The sequence below is a fragment of the Narcine bancroftii genome, chromosome 2 (assembly GCF_036971445.1).
Source record: "Narcine bancroftii isolate sNarBan1 chromosome 2, sNarBan1.hap1, whole genome shotgun sequence".
Taxonomy (NCBI): domain Eukaryota; kingdom Metazoa; phylum Chordata; class Chondrichthyes; order Torpediniformes; family Narcinidae; genus Narcine; species Narcine bancroftii.
This window is the reverse complement of record NC_091470.1, coordinates 148,363,694-148,386,820: the sequence shown is the minus strand read 5'-3', so window position 1 is coordinate 148,386,820 and position 23,127 is coordinate 148,363,694. Positions and strand designations below refer to the sequence as shown.

At 42.0% G+C, this 23,127-nt stretch overlaps 1 protein-coding gene across 2 annotated transcripts in view; it reads right to left on the bottom strand.

Annotated features, from left to right (window-relative positions):
• Window positions 1-508: 508 nt before the first annotated feature.
• LOC138752473 (probable G-protein coupled receptor 153) overlaps window positions 509-23,127 on the bottom strand; it is a 60,851-nt gene continuing 38,232 nt past the window's right edge. The window contains exons 4-7 of one of the 2 annotated variants that reach the window (XM_069915298.1): window positions 18,938-19,367; window positions 11,618-11,807; window positions 7,758-7,942; window positions 509-1,756 (exon numbers count right to left, since the gene is read on the bottom strand). In XM_069915298.1, the coding sequence (XP_069771399.1) occupies window positions 1,715-1,756; window positions 7,758-7,942; window positions 11,618-11,807; window positions 18,938-19,367 (847 nt within the window). In that variant the 3' untranslated portion in view covers window positions 509-1,714. The remainder of the gene's footprint in view (window positions 1,757-7,757; window positions 7,943-11,617; window positions 11,808-18,937; window positions 19,368-23,127) is intronic. The other variant, XM_069915299.1, reaches the window with a different exon arrangement.

The window sequence follows — 23,127 nt, the reverse complement described above, 5'->3', positions numbered from 1 at the left end:
GATACCAGAAGGGTTTCACTTTTACCATCCTATCCCACAGTGGGTGGGAAGTTGGGTGCATAGTTCCAGGTCAGCCAGAATCGTTTTTGTGTTCCTGAGGTGCAGCTTACTTTTTTTTCTCAATGTGTAGGGGATGGCATTCGATACAACTTTAGGATAGAAGGCACTTCTATCAATTGTAGGATCAGTGGCCTGAATTGGAGGAACATAGAATTCTCAAAGTAAGAAAATGTTTCAGAAATAAGGAGGGAAGAGACTTCAAAGGGGTTTTTGGAGCATTGTTTAGAGGGGAATTTTAAATTTGAGTAGTTAATTGAGCAGTAACCACTCAAAGGATGCAGGAGAAAACTGGAAAGGATTGGATGGGTCACCTGCAGAAGCAACATAGGGCATGTATTCAGATTTCACCTACAGATGAGCTGAGGCAATGACGGGAATTGTTAGAATGGTAGTTTTTGATGATGTGGTGCTCAGCTTAGGTTCAAATTAATGTCATATTGGCAGCATCTTCTCTGTGAGACATGCCTGTTTATTCGAGCAAGGCCATAGCAATTCATTACACAAAATAATGAGGCACAACAAAACCACAGCACATAATCATATAGACGTGAATGAGGTCAAGCAAACAATAGTTGAAATATACATAGGGGTGACAATGGTGCAAAGCAACTGTCAGAATCAAACAGCATCACCTTTCTTCTATCCAAATGAATATTAATTTTCATAAAGGATTTATAATTGTTTTAATAAATGACATGACACTGAAATTCATGATTATAAATAACCTGGGCACATGAGAGAATTCAAGACTGAGACACAGATTATGAAAAAATAACCCTGAAGAGATATTCTATTTCACCTCTTCAACATGGATGGATGGGGGAGAAGGTTCAACATCGTACATACACCGACATTCTGCATCTCTTCCTGCCTACTATTGACTGCAGTCACTTATATATTGGCTACTGGCCTATCATAGTCTTTTGTTGATTGCTGCTTCTTGATGGCTGCTTAGGTCAGGATGATCAGGGTCAACGACAAAGGGCCTGATGAGGTGACTACTGGAGCTCATTATTTGAAAGGGGTGGAAGACAGCACCTTCAATAATGGGACATATTTGCAATATCAGCAAATAATAACCAGGATGGGAAGGTGAGTGATCAGTGGGTTCAAGCCATGACAATCCTTACCTCCATCAGTCTTGCATTCCTTATAATCTTCAAGCCTTTACAACCCAACCTCAGAATCCCCTCATGACTATTTCCTAATTTATCTCGACTGGTTTTCAATCTTGATGGTATCCTACACTAAACATCTTGGCTTTTATTCTCAGTTTCTCAACAGTAGTGGGGAAAAAATGCATTTATAATGCCACTCCCAGAAGACAAAAACCCATAATAAAGTCAGCCTCCTGGATATGTACCAAAGCAACACTCCTGGGCGATCGACAGTCCATAACATGGTACTGGGCTGCTTCTCGCCATGTGGTAATCCATTGATCAATGACATAAAGCAGCTAAGGACATATTAAGAGGAAAAAAAAGGTCAATCTTGTCCAAATCTTTTGCTGCAATTCCAATTTTCCATAAAAACAGATAATCCTCGATGGGAACTGAGTCAAGGAGCACCCAGCGGACTTAACATAGCTCCGTGAAACTGTGCCAAACGATAAGCCCAGGCACAGTGGGGGTATCTCAGAGGCCCACTGGGTCATTCATTTTGCTGGCAGTTTTGAGATTCGTGTTTGTCTTAACATCTGTAAAAACAGTATAAAAGCATATTTTTAATCTTCAGTGTTATCTAAATGAAAGTGCAGTAGCCAGCTCAACCAGAAAAGATTCTAAAATGTTACACTCAACACCCTCCCCTCCACATCATACCCCACCCCACACTCCCATCCCAATTTATTTACTACTTCATTAAGGAGCAATGCCCCCTTTCAGTCTCAAGGACCCAGAATTAAACCCTTGTCTGTTCTGAGGGCAAAGAAATGTTGGTGCATCAACAGTGAAACATTGTGTAAAATAATCATCACTCTTTGATGACCAAGGAATTGAAGCAGGGCTTGACAGGGCATGGACGTATCCAATTCATGTGATTTGCTTAATGATATTCATAAATGGAATGATCCTCTAATCAAAAATACCAGCTGAATGCCCCCATTTGACTCCAAGGACAGTAAACGGTTGAAGCTAAATCAATAACGTGGTCTGCTATCATTACGGTTGGATCTTAAACGAAGGGAAATGGTTTTCACTTTTGAATCGAAATAAAGAGTTAATCCAGGAGATTGCAAAATGAGTTTTGTCTTCAAAAGAATGAAGATGTGGTTATGAGAAAGCAGGAGTCCGTGTATTTGATTTCAGAGTTATTACTGGAGGAATGTTCCAATGGGATCAGCTGAAAGACTTGAGAGTGGTATTTAAATCTTTGAAATGGGTGTATAGTGGAAATGAAGTTTGTTGAAGGAAAAGATGAGGATGTTCCATAGGACATCAGAGAAGACATGGAGACTAAGAACATCAATAGATCATGGTCAAAATTGTCAGCAAATTAAAGCAGTGACAGAAAAGCAGGCTCAAAATGAATGAAGTTCTGCAGTGAGGTACCCCAGATAGGTTTAATTTTTTGGCCATCTGTCTGGAAGATCACATCCTCAGGTTGTATTGTAACTGCAGATGCAAGATATCAAGCTTGTTTTTACACTTCTGGTCTTGAAAATTCTACAAAGTAAATTTTGACAGAATTATTCCAGGAGGTTGAATTTATAAGAACAATGACTAGCAATAATTTTAATTATCAGAGTGAACAGCAAAGATTATTGGTATTACATAGAACAGTACAGGCCCTTCGGCCCGCAATGTTGTGCCGACCTTTAGACCCTGCCTCCCACATCAGCCTCCACTTTAAAGTCCTCCATATGCTTGTCTAGTCGCCTCTTGAATATCAGCAATGGACCTGCCTCCACCACTGACCCAGGTCGTGCAGTCCACGTACCAACCTCCCCCTCTCTAATATCTCCCTTGAACTTTCCACCCATTACCTGAAAGCTATGCCCTCTCGTATTGAGCAGTCCTAGGAAGGAGACGCTGGCTGTCCAGTCCATCTATTCCCTTCAATAGCTTGTATAGCATGTCTCCTCTCATCCTCCTTCTCTCCAAAGAGTAAAGTCTTAATCTCTGTTCATAATGCATACTCTCTAAACCAGGTATCATTCTGGTAAATCTCCTCTGCACCTTTTCAACCCTTTCACATCTTTCCTATAATGAGGTGACCAGAACTGGACATAGGACTCCAAGTGTGGTCTAAACAGAGTTTTGTCAAGCTGCATCATTACCTCGCTGCTCTTAAACTCCTTCCCTTGACTTATGAAAGCACATCTTCCCACCTTTATCTCTAATCGGTCTTACCTTCACTTCTGTCATCCTTCTGTTCTTCACATAAGTGAAGAATGCCTTGGGGTTTTTCTTAACCCCACTCATGTCCCCTTCTTGCTCTCCTCAGCCCCCTTTTAAGCTCTCTTCTTGCTATCCGATATTCCTATCTGAACCTTGCTGGCTAAACCTCATGTATGCTGCCTGCTTCCGCCTGACTAGATTTTCCACCTTTCTTGTCAACCATGGTTCCTTCACTCCACCATTCTTTCTCTGCCTCACTGGGACAAATGTATCCATAACATCCTGCAAGAGACCCTAAATAATTGACTACATCTCAATAGTACATTCCCTGCAAAATACCATCGCAATTTATGCCCATAAGTTCAAGTTACATAGCCTCATAGTTTGTCCTTCCCCAATTAAATATCCTTGTCCATGACAATGCTAAAGGCCAGGGAGCAGTGGTCACTCTCTCCAAATGTTCACCCATTGAGAGATCTGTGACCTGACCTTACATTCATTACCTAATGCTAGATCTAATGTGGCATTCCCCCAAGTCAGCCTGTCAACATACTATGAGAGGAATCCATCCTGGACATACTTAATAAACTCTGCCTTGTCTAAACCTTTGGCACTAAGCAGGTGCCAGTCAAAGGAAGTTTTGCACCTTTCTGAAGTGTGACCCCCAATCTGCTTCTCGGTATCCCTGCTGCTACTGGGGGCCTATCGAATACTCCAATCGAGTAATTGCTCTCTTCTTGTTCCTAACTTCCACCCATACTGATTCATTACTTACCCTTTCAGCAGTTGTAAAAGTATCCCTCCTCCCCTTCTTCTTCCCCCTCCTCCCACCATCCCTTTTTGCAACACTGAAATCTAGTAATATTCAGAATCCGTTCCTGGTGCCAGCCAGGTCTCTGTAATGGGCACCATATCATAGTTCCATGTATGTATCCAAGCTCTCAGGGCATCACTCTTATTCCTGATGCTCCTTGCATTCATTAATTTTAGCCCTTTTACCTTACTACTTTTATACCCTATATTCTGCTTCTCCTTCCTCAAAGCCTCTCTAAATGATAGATCTGGCTTTCTTAATCACTCTGGATCCCATCCTCAATGCAAAACAGTTTAAACCAGGGGTGGGAAACCTACGGCCCGGGGGCCAGATATAGCCCCCGATCCAAATTTTTCCAGCCTGCATCCAAATGCAAAATTCTTGCCCTGCACACAAGCCAAACAACAGGGCTCCAACTATTTGGCAGAGAGATGAGCAGTGGAATGGATGGGCAGGCAGCAACGCAGGCTGGTCCAAGCCTGGCTCCGGTGGCGCTGGAGAAAATCACTTCAGAAAACCACAGTGAGCCTGACATGTTCCACATGCCAGGGATTTTACACTTCATTCAGCACAAGTTCGAGATGGAGAAAGCGCAATGGGAATCAGAAAAAGGTGAGCTGCAAGTAAGCAGAGGGAGAGATTGAAAAGAAACTGCCCTGGTACACCCTGGCTTAATCCTTATATTACATGGGGAGATTCCTGAGGTAAAGCAAATTTTAAAATGTATTTATACAAAAGAAACACAGCTGGGTTTTTTTTAACCTATTGTTGCCGAGTGTCAGCGGTGTGCTGCCATCTTGAATTCAAAGGTGGCGTCCCCAGGTTATGTCATTAGGCCAGAGACCCCAGGGAAGAAATAATTGAAATTTCTATTTTTTTAATTACTGGTAGCATTAGTGCAGCCTGCCATTCAACCACTGACATACCATCTGGCCCATGCATGGTAGAAGGTTGTCTGCCTCTAGTTTGAACCCTCCCGACCTGCCCACAAAGATAATGCTCCCCCTCAAGTACAGGTGTAAGTCATCCAATCTGTACAGGTCCCACCTTCCCCAGGTCCCAATGTCCCAAAATCCTAAAACCCTGACTCCTGCACCAACTCCTCAGCCACACATTTTTCTGCCATCTCCTCCAGTTTTTAATCATCACTCTCCCATAGCACCGGCAGCAATCCTGAGAGTGCCACCCTTGAGGACCTGTTCTTCAGCCTAGCTCCCTAAACTCACTCTTTAGGACCTCATCCCCCTTCCTACCTATGTCATTGGTGTCAACATGTACTGCGACTTTTGGCCGCTTTCCCTCTTGCGTCAGACTGCTTTGGTCTTTCTCATGCCCACTGAATTTTCCTGTCTGCCCCCCTAACTATAGCTCTCGTCTTCTCCATCCCACCCTTCTGAACGACAGAGCCAGGCACAGTGCCGGAGGCCCTCCGTCATGGCTCTCTCCTGATACGTCATCCCTCCCAACAGTATCCAGGACCATAGGATCTTCACTACCATCTTTGCTTTCCTTTCTCTAACTGTCACCCAACTACCTGCTCCTGGCAGCCTAGATGTGACTACCTTCCTGTAGCTCTGATATGACTGCTTCCTTCTCTCTCATCTTCCAACTGCCGTTGCAGATTCCTGACACGGTCTTTCAGTTTGCCCATCTGCATGCACTTCTGATTAATACTGAATGATCTTATTTCATCTTGAGCTAACTTAATCAGAGAGCTGTACTCACAGAGCTGCACTCCCCTCCCTAATCAAAGAATGGAAATCACCATCTCCTCTCTTTGTCCTGAATGCTCAGGATGGAAACAGTTGATGCCTCAAAAGATCAATCAACCTATCTTTAAAAGCAGAAGCCATTGTTTGTTTGTTTAATAAAAGTTGAAAACTGCAGAACACCAATTTCTGTCCATTGACCAGTGGTTCTCAACCTTTCTTTCTCCACCCACGTAAGTAATCCTTTACTAACCAAAGAACATCTATGGCATAGGTTGAGAACCTCTGATTTAGACTGTCCCTTTAAGACTGTCAATGGCTCTAAACTCTCCTCTCTTCCTTGAAGATATTAGTATAATTAATTCTTTTCCTGGAACCAAATCAATTCAGTTCTCTTCATCTGTAAACCTGTGGGGATCGTTAAGATGTACTACTCGCTTTTGCCTTGGATCTCCTAAAGATTGGACCATCATATTTTCAGCTGGATTTTGTATGTAGGTATAATCTTATCAAGAGTAACAAACAAAACCTTTGCAGTTACAGTTCACACAAGAGCTTTCTCTATCCCAATGCAACTTACATAATGCACGAGACAAGCTGATTAATGAACAGAGTGAGTCTCACCTATGATATACCTCTCTGCTCTCGTTAAGTGGCACTCAGTGCCCTATGCAGCTTTCCACAAATAACATTCAACAGAACTGGACACATCTGCTCAGAATCAGAATCACTCTGAGAAACTGAGTGCCTTTCTGATCAAGTCATCAGTGTTCACCACATATGGGAAAGCTCCTCGGATAAGCTTGGTCTGGGGAAGAACATTTTGTCATGAAAGGCCACAATCTCAAACAATGTTTTACAGAAGTGTTCCATTCATCCTAGCATACTTTGTCAGTTCTTAGAGCAAACTAGTCTCATTCCAATCTTGTTGGTCTGTAAACCTGAGTGTTAGCTTTTCACATAAAATCCCAACTGCCTTTTTAGAAGCTACAGGTTTCATTCTAAATCTTAACTTACTACGTGGAAAATATTCCCCATTTCCACATTGGATTTTCTGCAAGGCATCATAACTCTATTTTTCATGACTGAATTGTGGAAATAGTTTCTTCTTGTTTTAATTAATTCATAACCAAGAGAAGGAATACAATGCCATGGCCCCAAACACGAGTACAGGGACACAGAGGACAGCAGATCAGAGGAGCCTGCTGACCAGGCAGTGATGGCTGCAGATATCTGGATTTATGTGAATTTAACAGCTTCATATTAATAGCCTTGCCTCCAAATGTGAAGCCTTTAATCCAGTGGTTCTCAACCTTTTTCTTTCCATTCACATACCAACTTAAACAATCCTTTACTAACCACAGAGCACCTATGTTAAAGAAAAAGGTTGAGACCCACTGCCTTAATCTGTCAATTTTTCCCCCCCTAAACCTCTACATCCTTATTGCTGCCCAAATAATCCCACAATGGTCCTACAGATGATCTTCAATCTAGTTTCTGCATTAAAACTGTTGCCCTTTTAGACTGCATCCAATATGTGCCAACATCTTTCACAAGGAAAGAGAAAACTTAACTGGGAAGTGAGGAGAGATTGGGAATGGGAGTAGTGGTGAGCATGGGGGGTGTTGATGATGAAATGGAAAGAACCAAAAGAACACAAGGGAATAAGAGCCCCTCTTTCTGGGCAATAGAGAGGTGGATGGCCATCGCCAACAAGCTGAAGGAGAACAATCAGCAGGCATATGGTTTACTTTGATTTTACAGAATAGAGGGATTTTTTGCCAGAATATCACAAACCGCCATTTTAAGGCCCTTTGTCCATATTTGGACAGATACCTGTAAATAGTGCATCTTATCCTCTTGCATCTCTCTCATTGGATACACCTGTGGAACTCCCCTTTCCAATGCTGAGAAGTCATATTTGGCAATGCGATCTACTGTCAGAATTTCAGAGGGAAAATTGTATTCATAGGGCCTTTCATAGAAAGATTCAGGGTGAATTGCTCCATCTTGATTGTTTTCTGCAACAGAAAAATTATTTTATAGGTTGTTTCTGATGAAGTTGTGTAAACTCTAACATACAAGTAGTAATTAAAAAGCAAAAGTGCTCATTATTAAAAGGGAACATGGCAAGTCATTACATGGCAGGGAAATGGTTCATTAAGACACAAGAGATTGCACCTGCTACAATCGGGAGCAAAAAAATCAAATCTTATGGAGGAATTCAGTGGGTCGATGAAATATCGACAATAATTCTTCTCCCAGTGATGCTGCTTGGTCTAGTGAGTTTCTCCAGCAGATTGTTTTTGCAAATGATTATTAAGCAACTTAACTTAGAAAATCATAGGCTGCGCAGCAAAGTCTTGGATGAGTGAGTTGCGTTTGGTTGCTTGGCTGATACTTCATTTTTTCATGAATCAGGGCATGTGCTGTACAACTTCAAGGAAAGAAGCAGCGAGTCATGCACAAAGCAGTGGCACTGTGCGGTCTGGCTGTAAACAAGAGTCAGCTGTATATACAGTACCCACCGTAATGTTTGGGACAAAGATATTTTTTTCCTTTATTTGCCCCTCTGCGCCACAGTTTTACATTTGTAATCAAACAATTCACATGTAATTGAAGTGCATATTCCAGATTTTATTCAAGGTTAGTTTTGGTTTGACCATGTAGAAATTACAGTACTTTTTAATACATAGAGCATCATAATTTGTGGGACCTAGCAATGGTATGCATATTAAAGTAATTATGCTTAGCACTTAGTGGCATATCTCTCGCATGCAATGACTGCTTGAAGTCTGTAATTCACAGGCATCACCTGGTGCTGAGTATCTTCCCTGGTGATGCTCTGCCAGGCCCCAACTGCAGCCATCTTCAGCTCCTGCTTGTTTCGGGAACTTGTCCCCTTAACTTTCCTCTTCCGCATATGGAAGGCATGCTCAATTGGATTTTGATTAGGTGACTGCCTTGTCCATTCAAGAATTTTCCAGTTTCTAAGCTTTGAAAAACTTGTTTGTTGCTTTAGCAGTAAGTTTGAGATCAATGTCCTGCTGTAGGATGAAGCTTCTGACCAATGAGTTTGGAGGCATTTGCTCAAACCTGAGCAGATAAGATGTTTTGATACATTGCAGAATTCATTTTGCTACTGCCATCAGCAGTTACATCATCAATGAAGATAAGATTACCTGTAGCAGCCATACATGCCCAGCCCATAACACCCCCTCCAGCATGTTTCAGAGATGAGGTGATATGCTTTGGATCTTGGGCAGCAACTCCACAGTTAGCTCTTACCATCTCCCTGATACAGGTTAATCTTGGACACATATGTCTTCAAAACAATTTTCTAGAATTCTGCAGGCTCTTTTAAATCTTTCTTGGCAAACTGTAATCTGGCCATCCTGTTTCTGTGCCTAACTAGTGGTTTGCACCTTACAGTGCAGCCTCTGTATTTCTGTTCATGAAAAGTAGTCGACACATCCACACCTCCCTATTGAAGAGTGTTTCTGATCTGTCAGACAGGTGTTTGGGGATTTTTCTTCACTATAATGAGAATTCTTTTATCTCCAGTGGAGGTCTTCCCTGGCCCATCAGTCCCTTTGCGATTACTGAGCTCACCGGTATGCTCTTTCTTCTTAATGATGTTCCAAACAGTTGATTTTGGTCATCCTAAGCTTTGGGCAATGTCTCTTACTGTTTTATTCTTGTTTTTCAGCCTTATAATGGTTTCTTTGACTTCCGTTGGCACAACCCTGGTCCTCATGTTGTAAAATGGCAACTACAGACTCCAAAGGTGATCAAACGCTTAGAAGCAAGCCTAGCTCTCTTGTACCTGCACCAATGAAGTTATTAAACATACCCGAGTCCTCACAAGTGCTTGTGAAGCCAAATGTCCGAAACATTATAGTGCCCTGAAATGAGGAAACTATGTATAAAAAGTGCTGTAATTTCTACGTGGTCAAACCAAAATGTAAACAAATAACCTTGAACAAAATCTGGAATGTGCACATTTAAAACTTTGGATCACGTGGGCAAATAAAGGGAAAAAAAGTGTCTTTGTCGCAAACATTATGGAGAGCTCTGTACTCACACTGAATAGGCAAGGTGTAACAGTCACACTGCTTGGGACAAGAGGAAATAATTATGTGGATTCATAGGAACATAGGAAGTAGGAACAGGAGTAGGCCAAAAATGGCCCATCGAGCCTGCTCCGCCATTCAATACGATCATGGCTGATCTAATTTATGACCTAACTCCACCTACCTGCCTTCTCCCCATATCCCCTGATTCCTCTATCATGTAAAAATTTATCTAACTGAATTTTAAATATGTTTAATGAGGCAGCCTCAACCACTTCCCTGGTTAGAGAATTCCAAACATTCACTACTCTCTGGGAAAAACTATTTTTCCTCATCTCTGTCCTAAATCTACTCCGCCAAATCTTGAGACTGTGTCCTCTCGTTTTAGTCTCCCCGGCCAGCTCAAAAAACCTTCCTACATCTATCCTATCCATACCCTTCATAATCCTATATGTTTCTATAAGATCTCCTCTCATTCTTCTGAACTCGAGCGAATACAATCCTAGATGATTTAATCTTTCATCATGTCAACCCCTTCATCCCAGGGATCAAGCTAGTAAACCTCCTCTGGACCGTCTCCAAAGTCAGTATATCCTTCCTCAAATATGGATACCAGAACTGGACACAGTACTCCAGGTGCGGTCTCACCAGTACCTTATACAGTTGCAACATTACCTCCCGACTCCTGAATTCAATTCCTCTAGCGATGAAGGCCAACATTCCATTTGCCTTCTTAATAACCTGCTGCACCTGCAACCTAACTTTTTGTGATTCATGCACAAGCACTCCCAAGTCCCTCTGCACAACAGCATGCTGTAGTTTTTCACCCTTTAAATAATATTCAGCAATAATAATATTATTAAATAATATTCCATGTATATAGTGGCAGTATGAATTGTGTGTACAGACTGGCACTGCATGGCTTGGATGTAATTATTGGCAGTGCATGGGGTGAGAGTAAACAATGGTCTAGAATAGTGGTTCTCAACCTTTTTCTTTCCACTCACGTACCACTTTAAGTAATCCCTATGCCATTGGTGTTCTGTGATTAGTAAAGGATTGTTTAAGATGGGATGTGAGTGGAAAGAAAGAAAAAGGTTGAGAACCACTGATCTGGAAGGACGTAGGTTCACTGTGACACTGTATGGTGCAGGGGTCCAGTATTAGCCCAGCCTTGGACAAACTGGACATAGACTTGAATAAGGAAAAAAATTCCACACTGAAAAGTAAATAAAAATGACTGGAAGTCTGATATGAAAACAGAAAATGCTAGAAACATTCAAAATGACAAATATACGTGGCCAGCTGAGTATTTCTAGTAAGATGAGGAGTACAGATAGAATAAATGCAAGTAGGCTTTTCCCAATGAGGTTAGGTGTGACAAAAACGAGAGGTTAAGGATGAAAGGTGAAATGTTTAAAAGGAACATTAGGGGGAACTTCTTCACACAGAGAGTAGTGGGAGTGGAACGAGATGCCAGCTGAAGTGATGAAGTGAAGAATGCAGGCTTGATTTTGATATTTCAGAAAAATCTGTTTTTAAAATATCATATTTACATACAGTTGACAGGATATTTGGCAAATATCTCCAAGACATAGCTTGATGTCAATTCAAAGAAATTACCTTCATCCATATCATCACTGGACATGATAGCTACACATTTCTCCCAGACACTTTTCACATCAGCCCTATAGCGATCACAAGCCCAGAGGAACAATGGTAGAAGAATAGACTGCACAATGGAACACCACAGGAAACAGAGGACCATCCAAGTGTAAGACGTGTCATACTTGAGACTAGCAAAGCTCACCACCTGAAAAACAGCAAGGAAAATGTCATTTGAAGTCAGACGAACTTGCATATCTTTAAAGATTGCTTTTCAAACACCAAAGCCGAAATTAATGTTGGATATTTCTCTCCTCTAATTTTCCCATTTTACATTTAAAGACACCGTTGAGATAGTGGTTTAGAACGCTTCACTCAGGTGTCAGAACCTAAACTGACTCTGCCAGTACCCACGAGTCATTGTCACTGACCCTGTCCTCAACCTGACATCTAAACATGTGTGAAGAACTGAAACCAATGTGTGTATGAACTTTGGATCCTTTCAAAGTTTTCCCACCTCAAAATCTATTGCTTTTTCTCCTGACTCAAATGAATTAACCCGACAAATCAAGGATTTCTTACTTGAATTGATTCAAGCACAAAACTAACATTCACCCAACACTTAGCCACAGAGGAAAATATAACAAATAAGGGAGATATTTCAGACTAACAAAGGGGAAATAAGGAATTGTTCCTGTAGAACAATTGTCCTTTAATCAAACAAGTCCTTCTTAGAAGGACAGAAAGATACATTTCAATCAGTTAAAGAATAAAGTTCTGTGTTTATTTTCATTGCACCCCCAAGTAACTGTTCACTTTTTTTAAAAAACTTAATGAAGTCTGTTATTTGGAAAAATAGGGCAGCAACGCTCTCATTTACTCTCTCTCTCTCTTTCTCTCTTGTGGACAAAAACATCTGATTTACAGAATGGGGTGGGAAAAGGAAGGTTGATGTACGTGTTAAACCCACCTCCCTGCACTGTGCTCCTTAGCAAAGAATTAAAGTCATGACCGCATACTGGATATATTACTGGACCAATGGATGTTTCTTGATTGGCCTGGACTGAAGATTCAGAGACCTGGAACAGTACGGAACAGTTCAGGCCCTTCGGCCCGCAATGTTGTGCCAACCTTTAGACTCTGCCTCCCACATCAGCCTCCACTTTAAATTCCTCCATATGCTTGTCTCGTAGCCTCTTGAATATCACCAGTGGACCTGTCTCCACCACTGACCCAGGTCATGCAGTCCATGTACCAACCTCCCACTCTCTGAGCAAAACACCTTCCTCTAATATCTCCCTTGAACTTTCCACCCATTACCTGAAACCCATGGCCTCTCGTGTTGAGCAGTGGTGCCCTGGCAACAGAGGAATTTATATTTGGATAATTAAATGCTAATCTCAGTAACTGTTGAAACAGATCCCTTCAGATAAGGAGATTACTTCGTTGGTTTGGCCTGTACGTGACTTCAGACCAACAACAATCTTGTTAAATGCCCTTTAAAAAAAGCCCAACAAACCATTCAGCTGTACTTTTTACAAAATGCAATGCCTCGGAGGCTCAATTGCAAGGGACCAGGCTTTTAAATTGTGGAACTTTGGATCATACATGTGGTGCTGCTGTACAGAAGGGGACTTGACGTGGCACAGTCTTCGGTCACATTGTACTGCAGTGTGCAGCTACAAGGAAACATGTTCTGAATGAAGTAAGCAAAAGTGTTCAAGCACTGCTTTAGGGTTGCATTTGCCTGCCCGTTTCAGAAATCAGTGGGAACAATAGACCAGAATTCTGAACAATATTCATGCAGAAACTCTGATGTTGTCTCTAAGGACAGCTAAATATTTCAATTCCCTCTTCTGTTACCAAAAAGCAACAATTTTGGAGTCATTGTCAGAAAAGCACACTGATCTTCCAAACCAAATCCAACTTCCAAGGCAGTTTGGCTCTGCTGCTTGAAGAGCTCCTGCCCTGTAATTTGGATCCTAAAATGACACATCCAATGTCTCAGCTTCTCATATGCTCCTGTTGATGGACATCCAATCCGATTCTCCACAGCAACCATATCACACTGTGATGCAGCTGGCCATGATGTTCTCGATAGAGCTCCTTTAGAAGGTTGGCAGGATGGTAGCCAATAGGCTTACCCACTCAGTCTTCACAGGAATTCTAGTCGCTGTTGCACCTTCCTGCCTTGGGAGGAGATGTGAGTTCACAATAGGTCACTTGTTTCGTGGACCAAGGAACTTGGTGCTCTCCACTACCAAGTTATTAATGTGGAGGGTGGTTGTTTCTAGTCCTCCTGAAGTCTACGATCATCTCCTTCATCTCGTCCTCGTTGAGACTTGGGTTGTAACTCTCGCACGATATCACGAGATTTTCCACCTCTTCTCTTTATTGCGACTCATTGTTGGTGTTGAGGACAATGACTGTTGTGTCATCTGCAAACACGATGACACTGTTGGAGCTTGGTCCAGCGATGCAGTCGTGGGTTAGTATCATGAACAGGAGTAGGCTGACCACACTGCCCTGAGGTGCTCCAGAGCTCAGCATGACACTGCTGGACATTCTGGTGCCCAACTAGGACAGACTGTTCCTTCTGTTAAGAAGTCCAGAATCAGGTAACAGAGAGGGGTGTGGAGTCCCAGCGAGGAAAACTTCTCCACCAACCTCTGGGTAATGATCGTATTAAATGCTGAGCTGAAGTCGATGAACAGCAGCCTTTATGGCATCATCAGTGAAATGGTTTCCTCTATAAGTGAATTGAAATGGGAGGTGTGCTTTGATGCATTCCAACACCAGACACTTGAAGTGGAGGTCAATGCCATGGTGCAATACTCACTGAGGCCTGTTACTGTCACCCTCTTTGGCACTGGGATGATGGTGGCTGTCTTGAAATCTGTGATGGCCTGCTTCAGTGAGGTGTTGAAGATGTTCATGAAGTCCTCCGTCAGTATCCAACCAGATACATTGTTTGGTCCCACAGCCTTGTGGTTTACCTTGGATAGGGTTCTCCTTAGCTTGGGGACAACTCTGAAGGGGCTTGTTCATCAGGGGGACACAGAAGTTTCTTTGGGACCAGCCTGTTCTTCTTATCAAACCATGCATAGATGTTCAGCCTGTCTGGAAGGGTGTGTTATTGTCTTTAACTCAAGGTTGTCTTATGATCTGTTTATGGTCTCGATCCCTTGCCACATGTGCCTTGTGTCACTGGTGTTGCACAGCTGCCTGTGGATCTCCTGTGCGTTCCTAAGCTTTGCCTTCTGAATTACACAAGAGAGTTCAGCCCTGAACTCAGTCTTGTCTCCTGACCTGAAGGTAGCATCATGAACTCTGAGAAGTGCCTCGGTCTCTGCATCCAACCACGGTTTCTGGTTAGCCCCGCTTGTGAAACATTTGATCTCAGTGACATCCACAATGCTGATGTAGCCAGTCACTGAGCCCGTGTACTCCTCGATGTTTACATGACCGCTGTAGGAGGCCGTCTCCCTAAAACAGCTCCAGTCTGTGCTCTCAAAGCAGTCTTGTCGCGCTGCTGTGCACCAACTCACCCCCACCCCCCATGGCCTGATTTCCTTACGAACTGACTTACTTCGTTTTGCCAGAAGTCTGTATGCTGGGGTTAGCAGGACATCTGTGTAACCAAGGTGAGGGCAAGGGGCATTACATCTGACCCATGGTGTTCTCTCTTCTGGTAGCAAAGTTAACATGGTGTTGAAACCGCGGTAAGACTGTTTTCAGGTTGGCATGGTTAAAGACACCTGCTACAACCACGGGTAGAACAGGGTGGGATGTCTGGGCTTCACGAATGACACTGTAAGGTCTTTCATGGGTTCACCCTCATTAACTGATGACCTAGATTTTAGATACATAAAAACAATGGATAATTGTCGACTGTCAATCCAAGCATCCCACTTCCAAATCTTGAAAATTCCAGCTGGATAATCCCATGGACACTATTTATCCAATCTTGTCTCATCATTTCAATTCCTTTGGTTAGCAATATTTTTTTGTTGCTCATTTAATTTCCAAATACATAAAAATAATTGTACAATTCTGGGCTCTTCACTTTTGTGGTTGAAGAATTGACGTAATGAACATTAAACCCCGCGGGATAGTTGCACAAAGTAAGCCGTGGACACAAGGAATAGAAATTCAAAGGATGAGTGAGGCAGGCAGAGAGTCTGAGATTGTGAGTGTAATTAATGGAAATTCCTGTAGGTGGCAGAACTAACACAAGGCAGGCTCCTACTGCACTTTCACAGTCAATGAATGAACAACCGCGGTTCAAACCTGTGACAAGATTGTGAGCAAAGTTTTAAATTATTAAGAGATTGACAAAAAAATAAAGAGGAGCAACTTCCATGCAGGATTCCTGCAGTTAATGAACCAAATAGATTGGCAGAGATACCAGGGTGAATAAAGGGAAGTAATTGTTGAAGTAAACACTGCTTGAACAGGAAGTCAAAGATCAAGTCAAGTTTATTGTCATCTGACGAAACAGTGTTCTCCATTCCTTGGTGGGAAAAAAAATGCAGACATACAACCAGACATAACACACATACAAACCATACATATGCAGGACAAGTATTTCATCTATATAAATAAATAGTTTCATGAATATGAGAGCTAGTGAAAGCAGGTCCTTTGGTCGCTCAGCATTCTCACTGCCCATGGAAGAAGCTGTTCCTCAGTCCAGTGGCTCTGGCTCTGATCCGCCTGTATCTCTTCCCTATTGGGAGCAGCTGAAAGATTCTGTGTGCAGGTGAAAGGGACCCTCAATAATTTTGCGCCCCCGCTTCTGGCAACGCTCCGGGTAGATCTCATCAGTGGGGGGGAGGGAGGCTCCATTGATTCTCTCTGCCACTCTCATAGACCTGTGGATTGATCTCTGATCCATTTCCCTGCAGCAACTTTTACAAGAAAATTTTCATAATTATTGGATCAAGAATAGAACATGAATAAAAGGGGAATGTTGGAGCTGGAATAAATTCCTACTGCAAAGTCGAATACTCTTCTGCAATGTTAGATGCATATGCCTGCTCTTGGCAGATCAATCTCTTCCCACCTGATGTGTCTCAATAAAAGGCTTTGCCAATTGACCAGTGGACTTGAAAATGCATAATTTTATCAGAACATGCTGAAATATTCAATAATGCAATTCGGGAGGTGGAAGAGCAACATTGGAGGAGAGATATGCAACACTAATCATTTAAACTGCTGAGAGATTAAACAAGCATTTCAAGGTTACAGTTCTGGAAGTAACTGAATGCTGGAAGTAGGGAATTCAAATGACCAGAGGAATTGAAAGTTCATCAATGATCATACTGTGGCATTGAGGAACCTTTCATCATGTTGTATTTTTAGTGACTTTCACAACCGAACTAAGAGATGGGCTAATATTTGGATTTAATAATGAAACGATTCAAAGTTACTCAGCACCCCTGGGATCGGACAGGAACTTTAGGCCCTTTCAAACTGCCGCGTAAAATGGGGTTAACCGGGCAATTTACCCGGTTAGTGCCCCAGTTACATAGCAGTTAGAAAGGGTCCGACCTGGTCAACCCCATCGGAATCCAACCAGGTCTGTGACCTACCTTAGAGGTAGTCAGGGAACCCAGCTAAATTTACCTAGGTCTTGTCCAAAGGAAAATGGCCAACCTGCTTATTCTGTCAGCACTTGCGACTGTGTGCACGTCACCGGGCAGCCAGCATCTGAACATCCAGCAGTACTTTTGGTGAGTGCGTGATGCATCATTGCGGGGGTGGGGGGGGGGGCCCAACCCCCCCCACCTAAATCGCCGGGTTTGGCATTTGATGGGTCCATCCTCCTACAATTTGAAAGGTGCTTCTAGCGCCTTTGCCCCAGTAATTGCACCCAAGTCCCAGGAGGGTTACCAGGTGCTGTAATTTAAAAGGGGCTAGTGATAGAAGTACCAGTGGTGTATGCAAAGGAGCTTTATCTATCTCATGCAACTCATGCTTTGTATGAGGGAACACACTCTTACATCCACCCAAGAGTACTAGAGAAAAACAGATGATTTAGCACATGCAACTACAATCTGGCTAATTACTGCCCAGTCCCTCAAAGTAACAGAGGATATTATCAATAGTGGCTATCAGGCTGAACTGACTCAGGGTTAATGCAACTTTGAAGGCCATTCAGCTCATTGAGTCAATGTTAACACTCAAAAATTTCGGACTGGTGAATCTGACACCAGTAGAAGGTAAGTTGTTGTAAAGTGTTCTTCGGGATCGGTTATACAGCAGAGACTGATTAGGGATAGCCACCGTGGCTTTGTGCATGGTAGGTTGTGTTTAACTAATCTTTTGAGGAGGTTGCCAGGAGAGTCGATGAGGGAAAGGCTGTGGATGTAAAACCTTTGACAAGGTTCAGGTGCTCAGTATTCATGGGGAGGTAGTCAACTGGATTCAACATCGGCTACACGGGAAAAGCCAGAGTGTCGTAATAGATGATTGCTTCTCAGACTGGAGGCCTGTGACTAGTGGTTCGCCTCAGGGATTGGTACTGGGACCATTGTTGTTTGTCATCTCTATCAATGATCTGGATGATAATGTAGTAAATTGGATCAGCAAATTTGCAGATGACGCAAGGATTGGAGGTGTGGTGGACAGCGAAGAATGTTTTAGAAGCTTGCAGAGGGATCTGGACCAGCTAAAAAAAAGGGCTGAAAAATGGCAGAGAGAATTTAATGCAGGCAAGTGTGAGTTATACATGTCATTTGTGCACATCCATAATTTCATAAATATATTTAAATCATTAATATTAAGATGATGGGAGCTTCCAAAATTACAAGACCCAATCCCATCTGAACACTTTCTGTTTGGACTTGTTTTACACTGCATCAAGACATCACAAAGGAATCCCACCACCCTGGTCACAACTTCGTCTGACTGCTACCTTCAGACAGAAGGTACACAAGCCTGAAAACCAGATTCTTACCAAATCTCGAACCTCCCTTTGGGTTCACTAACATGTTACGTAGACAGCTCAAACATCACAAAAGGACTGTTTGCAAGTTGCTTTTTTCTTTGCATGTAAAGATATATAAACTAGTGTCTCTTTAAATTTATTAGTTTATTATCATAGTTTCTCTTAAAAATTAAAATTTAGGCACCTTTGAGTATTGAACGACGTGTATGACAATAAACTCATCATCATCCAGTCAGATTATTTTAACTTGAAAACATTTCTTGGGTAACAAGCAGACCTGAATTTTTTTTAAAAATTCTATGCACAATTTTACCAAATTGAATAAAACTCGTTGGTAGCCCATGAATCTCTTTTTCATGTTAACAGAATAAAAGACAATAACTTACCAAAATGGGGAATCCAGTCAAAAAGTCATAAATAAAGACTATTCCACTGATCAAATAGGTGATCTGTAGAGAAGTTTTTAATGGTTCCGAGCCATCAATGGATGATCTCCGGTTACCCTGTGCGTCTTCCACGACAATTGTGGGTACGTTGAATTTGTTTTTGTTGACGTTATTCCCAGCTTGAATGGTGAACGTCTGAAAGAGGGCAATGCCAATGCACACCACACCCATGACCACACTACCACTGATCAGTAGCAGGAAGCAAACACCAAAACCAAGGCCTATCTCTGTGACAATGAAGCGGCAGTCCTTGGTGTAGAAACGTTCTGTTGTATCGTGCCAGCCTACAGCCGGCAAGGTAGATAGAATGAACGAGACCATCCAGATTCCCATCACAGTGTGTACAGCTTGCTTCTTGGTGTTACTCAACCTGGAACACAGTTTACAAATATTGTTATAGATCTGTCCTAATAGTAATCGTGAGTAAACTATGACTGTGAATCTTTAATACTTCATTTTGGGCTAACTACTTTGTTTAATGGCATATTCTAAGACCTGAAGGATGCAAGGCGATGTGGTCCATTGTCAGAATGACCAGAAATGAGTACCGGTAATTGTTTTAATGGCACAGGGGAAATCGAAAGCAGAAATGACCGCGTGATTGAATTGTACAACAATTTTCACAGGTCAGGCAGATTTGTAATTTCACAGAAATAAAAAAAATGAGAAACTGAGAATAAAAAAATACATACAGAATTGCCAACTCCAAACTGGACACATTTCTGGATGTCATTTGACATCCCTCCTCCCTCCAATGACCTAGCCCTAATTGACCCCATGGTCCATCTCCATAATAATCAGAGAAATAAGTGAAAGCCCACATAATTTTGGCAATTCATCTGTGATTTTTCTCCTGATTGGCTTGTCGTGGCGTCCAGAAGGTTAATATCTTTTGGAACTCCAGCTCAATCCTGAAGGACTGGTGACCCTAAGACTGTGTCAGAAAATTCTAAGCTTAAATTCTTGAACCTGAAGCACAAAATGGACACCACTAGAAACCAGGATGTTTAAATTCACCTCAAAATTGCCATCTACAAAAATTGACAGAAGAACTCTGCTGTCTACTGGTGAGTTTCTGCATAATGAAGGGGATATAGACCATAGGATGTAACTGGGAAAACCTAAAGGGTTCAGCAGTAAGATGCTGGCTCTTCAACCACTTATTAACTTCTTTAATTGTTGCCCTCTCTGGCACTCAACTTTGCTGGTCAGATTTCAGATTTATTGTCAGAGAACATGCGTGACATCACATACAACCCTGAGGTTCCTTTTTCCTGCCACTTGGTAGGATCCCACTTGGGCTTCACTGGTACTAGATTTTGTTTCCTTTTTTTTTTTTAATTTTTTATTTTTCACACCATAAATCACATTAGCCATGATATACACTATTTCTTTTTCACACATATATAGTGAATTTTTCTCCCCCCCCCCCCTTTCCTCCCAAACCACCCCCCCACCCCCCCCTCATCCATTTTGGGTATACAATCTAAGTTGCATTAAGCCAATCAGACAATGTTGTCCTTCAACAAAATTACACCAGAAATTCTACTGAGTCCATTCTTTTCTTTCCTTCTCCTTCCATCAACTTAGGTACTGTTTGTCCCCGGTAGGTTTTCGCTATTGTATTTAATGTAAGGCTCCTATACTTGCTCGAATATTTCAATATTATTTCTTAACCTATCTGTTATTTTTTCTAATGGAATACATTTATTCATTTAAATTTAGTAGTTTCTTCCTTTTAATTTGGTTATGTATTCCATTAATATTTAAAGACATATAGTTCAGCGTAGCCCTTTTATATTTTGTTTATCTTCTCTTTCCGTTTTTCCATCATTACCTTTCCTCCTTTTCGATTTCTGTTTTCTTATTTTCAACTCTTTATAAGACAACATTCCTACAACATCCAACATTTTCCTTATTCTCCTATTTCTATCTTATGAGAGTAAAAATGATCACGATTGATATGTATGCGGGTAAAGAGGTATAAGAGTGAATAGAGACAATGAGCATACATGAATGTATCTGTTCTTAGAGGAAAATATAGATAGTATAGACAAGAATTAATAAGGGAAGGTAATGGAATAGAGAGAATAAGGAGGGAATTAAAAGAGTGACCTTTGTGACATATGAAAAGTGAAATCTTTTCTGGGGGAGGCGGGGTGGGGGGAAATAGCGGTCACTGCAAAATCAGTTGACGCTTGCGAGTGGATTCGCAAATCCAAATGGAGAGGGGAGATGTGGTTGTCCGACAAGGGATAAAGGACAACTCAGGAGGTGAAGGGGAGATTGGGGATAAACTAGATTTTGTTTCCTGATTCAGTTTTAAACTGAATTGAATTCTCGTGACCCCAGTGGGATTTCAACTCCATCATGATGCCAGTTAATGCCAAATGCAAATACAAGTTGCTTTGGATCCCTTGTCTCTTTCATATCCTTGATCAATCACATCTTTAGAAGCACCAATGTATACAATTCGTATTGCTGAGAATTTTGATATTTTGTTTTATCGGTGAGGCTTCTGGAGACCACAGAAAGAGTTATATACAAAATGAAAACCGTTCAAAGTCTCTTCACATGCTTAGTGACATGTCCATACATTGTTTCTCTCTATTTACTACCACTGTGGTACCTTGTTGTTACTCCTCTTTTTGTTGTTTAAGGGGCTTCCCCTCGGTCTCAGGGGTGAAAAATAGGAGGGCTGGATGTATGGAAAACACGCAATTTATTTTGGGCCAATAAAAGTGCGTGTCAACAATTACACAAGTACATTTGTTATCTGAAATGGAAGGATGTACACACCCATAGGTTAACGAGTTAGATAAAACAGCACCAGAAAGATTTTGCACAGACATTAGAACATGAACCGGTGCGGACTCGAAAGGCCAACATCACCTGTTTCCGCTCCGTAAATGGTTATATGGTTAACAGGACTCTAGACTGTGGTTCTTCCCCACAGCGCCCTCGCGTTGGCTGTTCCACCACAAACTCCCAACTCAGTGTAAGGACAGCCGCATCTGATGAACTGATAGGGTATGGATGCAGGGGCAGTGGATGTGTAGGTTCACATTTGAGGTTGCCTTGCAGCTTTTCACAATTTACTGGAGGCCAGGCCAGATCCCCAAGATTCCCTTTGCTGGGCCACCGTCAAACCAACTACCCAATAAAAAAACTAATCAGGGTGAACCATGGGGATTGGAGCCATCTCGGCTTCTGGCCAGTCGTGGAGGCCCATGCCAAGGCTGGCTGCTGATTAAGATTTTGCCTCGGGCAATTGTAACTCCTTTTTAATGCTGATCTTTTTTGCATCAGCATAGATTCCTTCTGGTTGATATACTATTAAGAAGGTTGCCAACTGTAATATTCTGGAGAGAATTCACCTGCACTAGAGATAGACATAATGGTCACTTTAGGTCAACAATTTGCCCTTGGAAAAGAACAGAATTTGGCCATGTACGTTGCAGATATTCTTACTTACAAACCAATTCCTCTGGTTGCTATAGAAACAGATTACATCCACAAAACAGCTGCAGATCCTTGAAGCACAAAGCAAGTGCTAAAATGGAGGTTGCTCCCCACAGTGAAGTTAAATACCAGTTTTGATGGTATTTTGGCAAATAGAATCAACAACTTAGATCAGGAGCATTGAAGAAGGACGTTGAGTGTTTTTGCATATCATGCCTTACGTGTTTCTTACTGCAGCCTTAAAATCTACCTAGTGAACAGGGCTGCCAGATAATAATGGTATCCAATGGCTTACAGTCTGGACAATTGACATACTGGATAATTCTCTTTGAATCTCCATCTAGGACACATACCCAGAGATCCAATGGGGAGTTTATTATTCACACATTTCTAGCTAAAGTAACTTTAGATGTTCCTGCTCATACAACAATTGAAGAGAAATTTGGATCCAGAGCGTGTCATATACATTTACGCTAAGTTAGAGTTAACGCTTAAGGATGAAGGTTTTGGAAACCTGTGGGCCTAAGCATAGGCATCAGCGTATTCCAGAGAAATGGGAGGCATATCATGGATTTCAAAGCTTGGTGGCACAGTTAGTACAGCTGTTAGCATGACAATATTACAGTGCTAGTGACCCGGTTCGAATCCGGATCTGCTTGTAAGGAGAT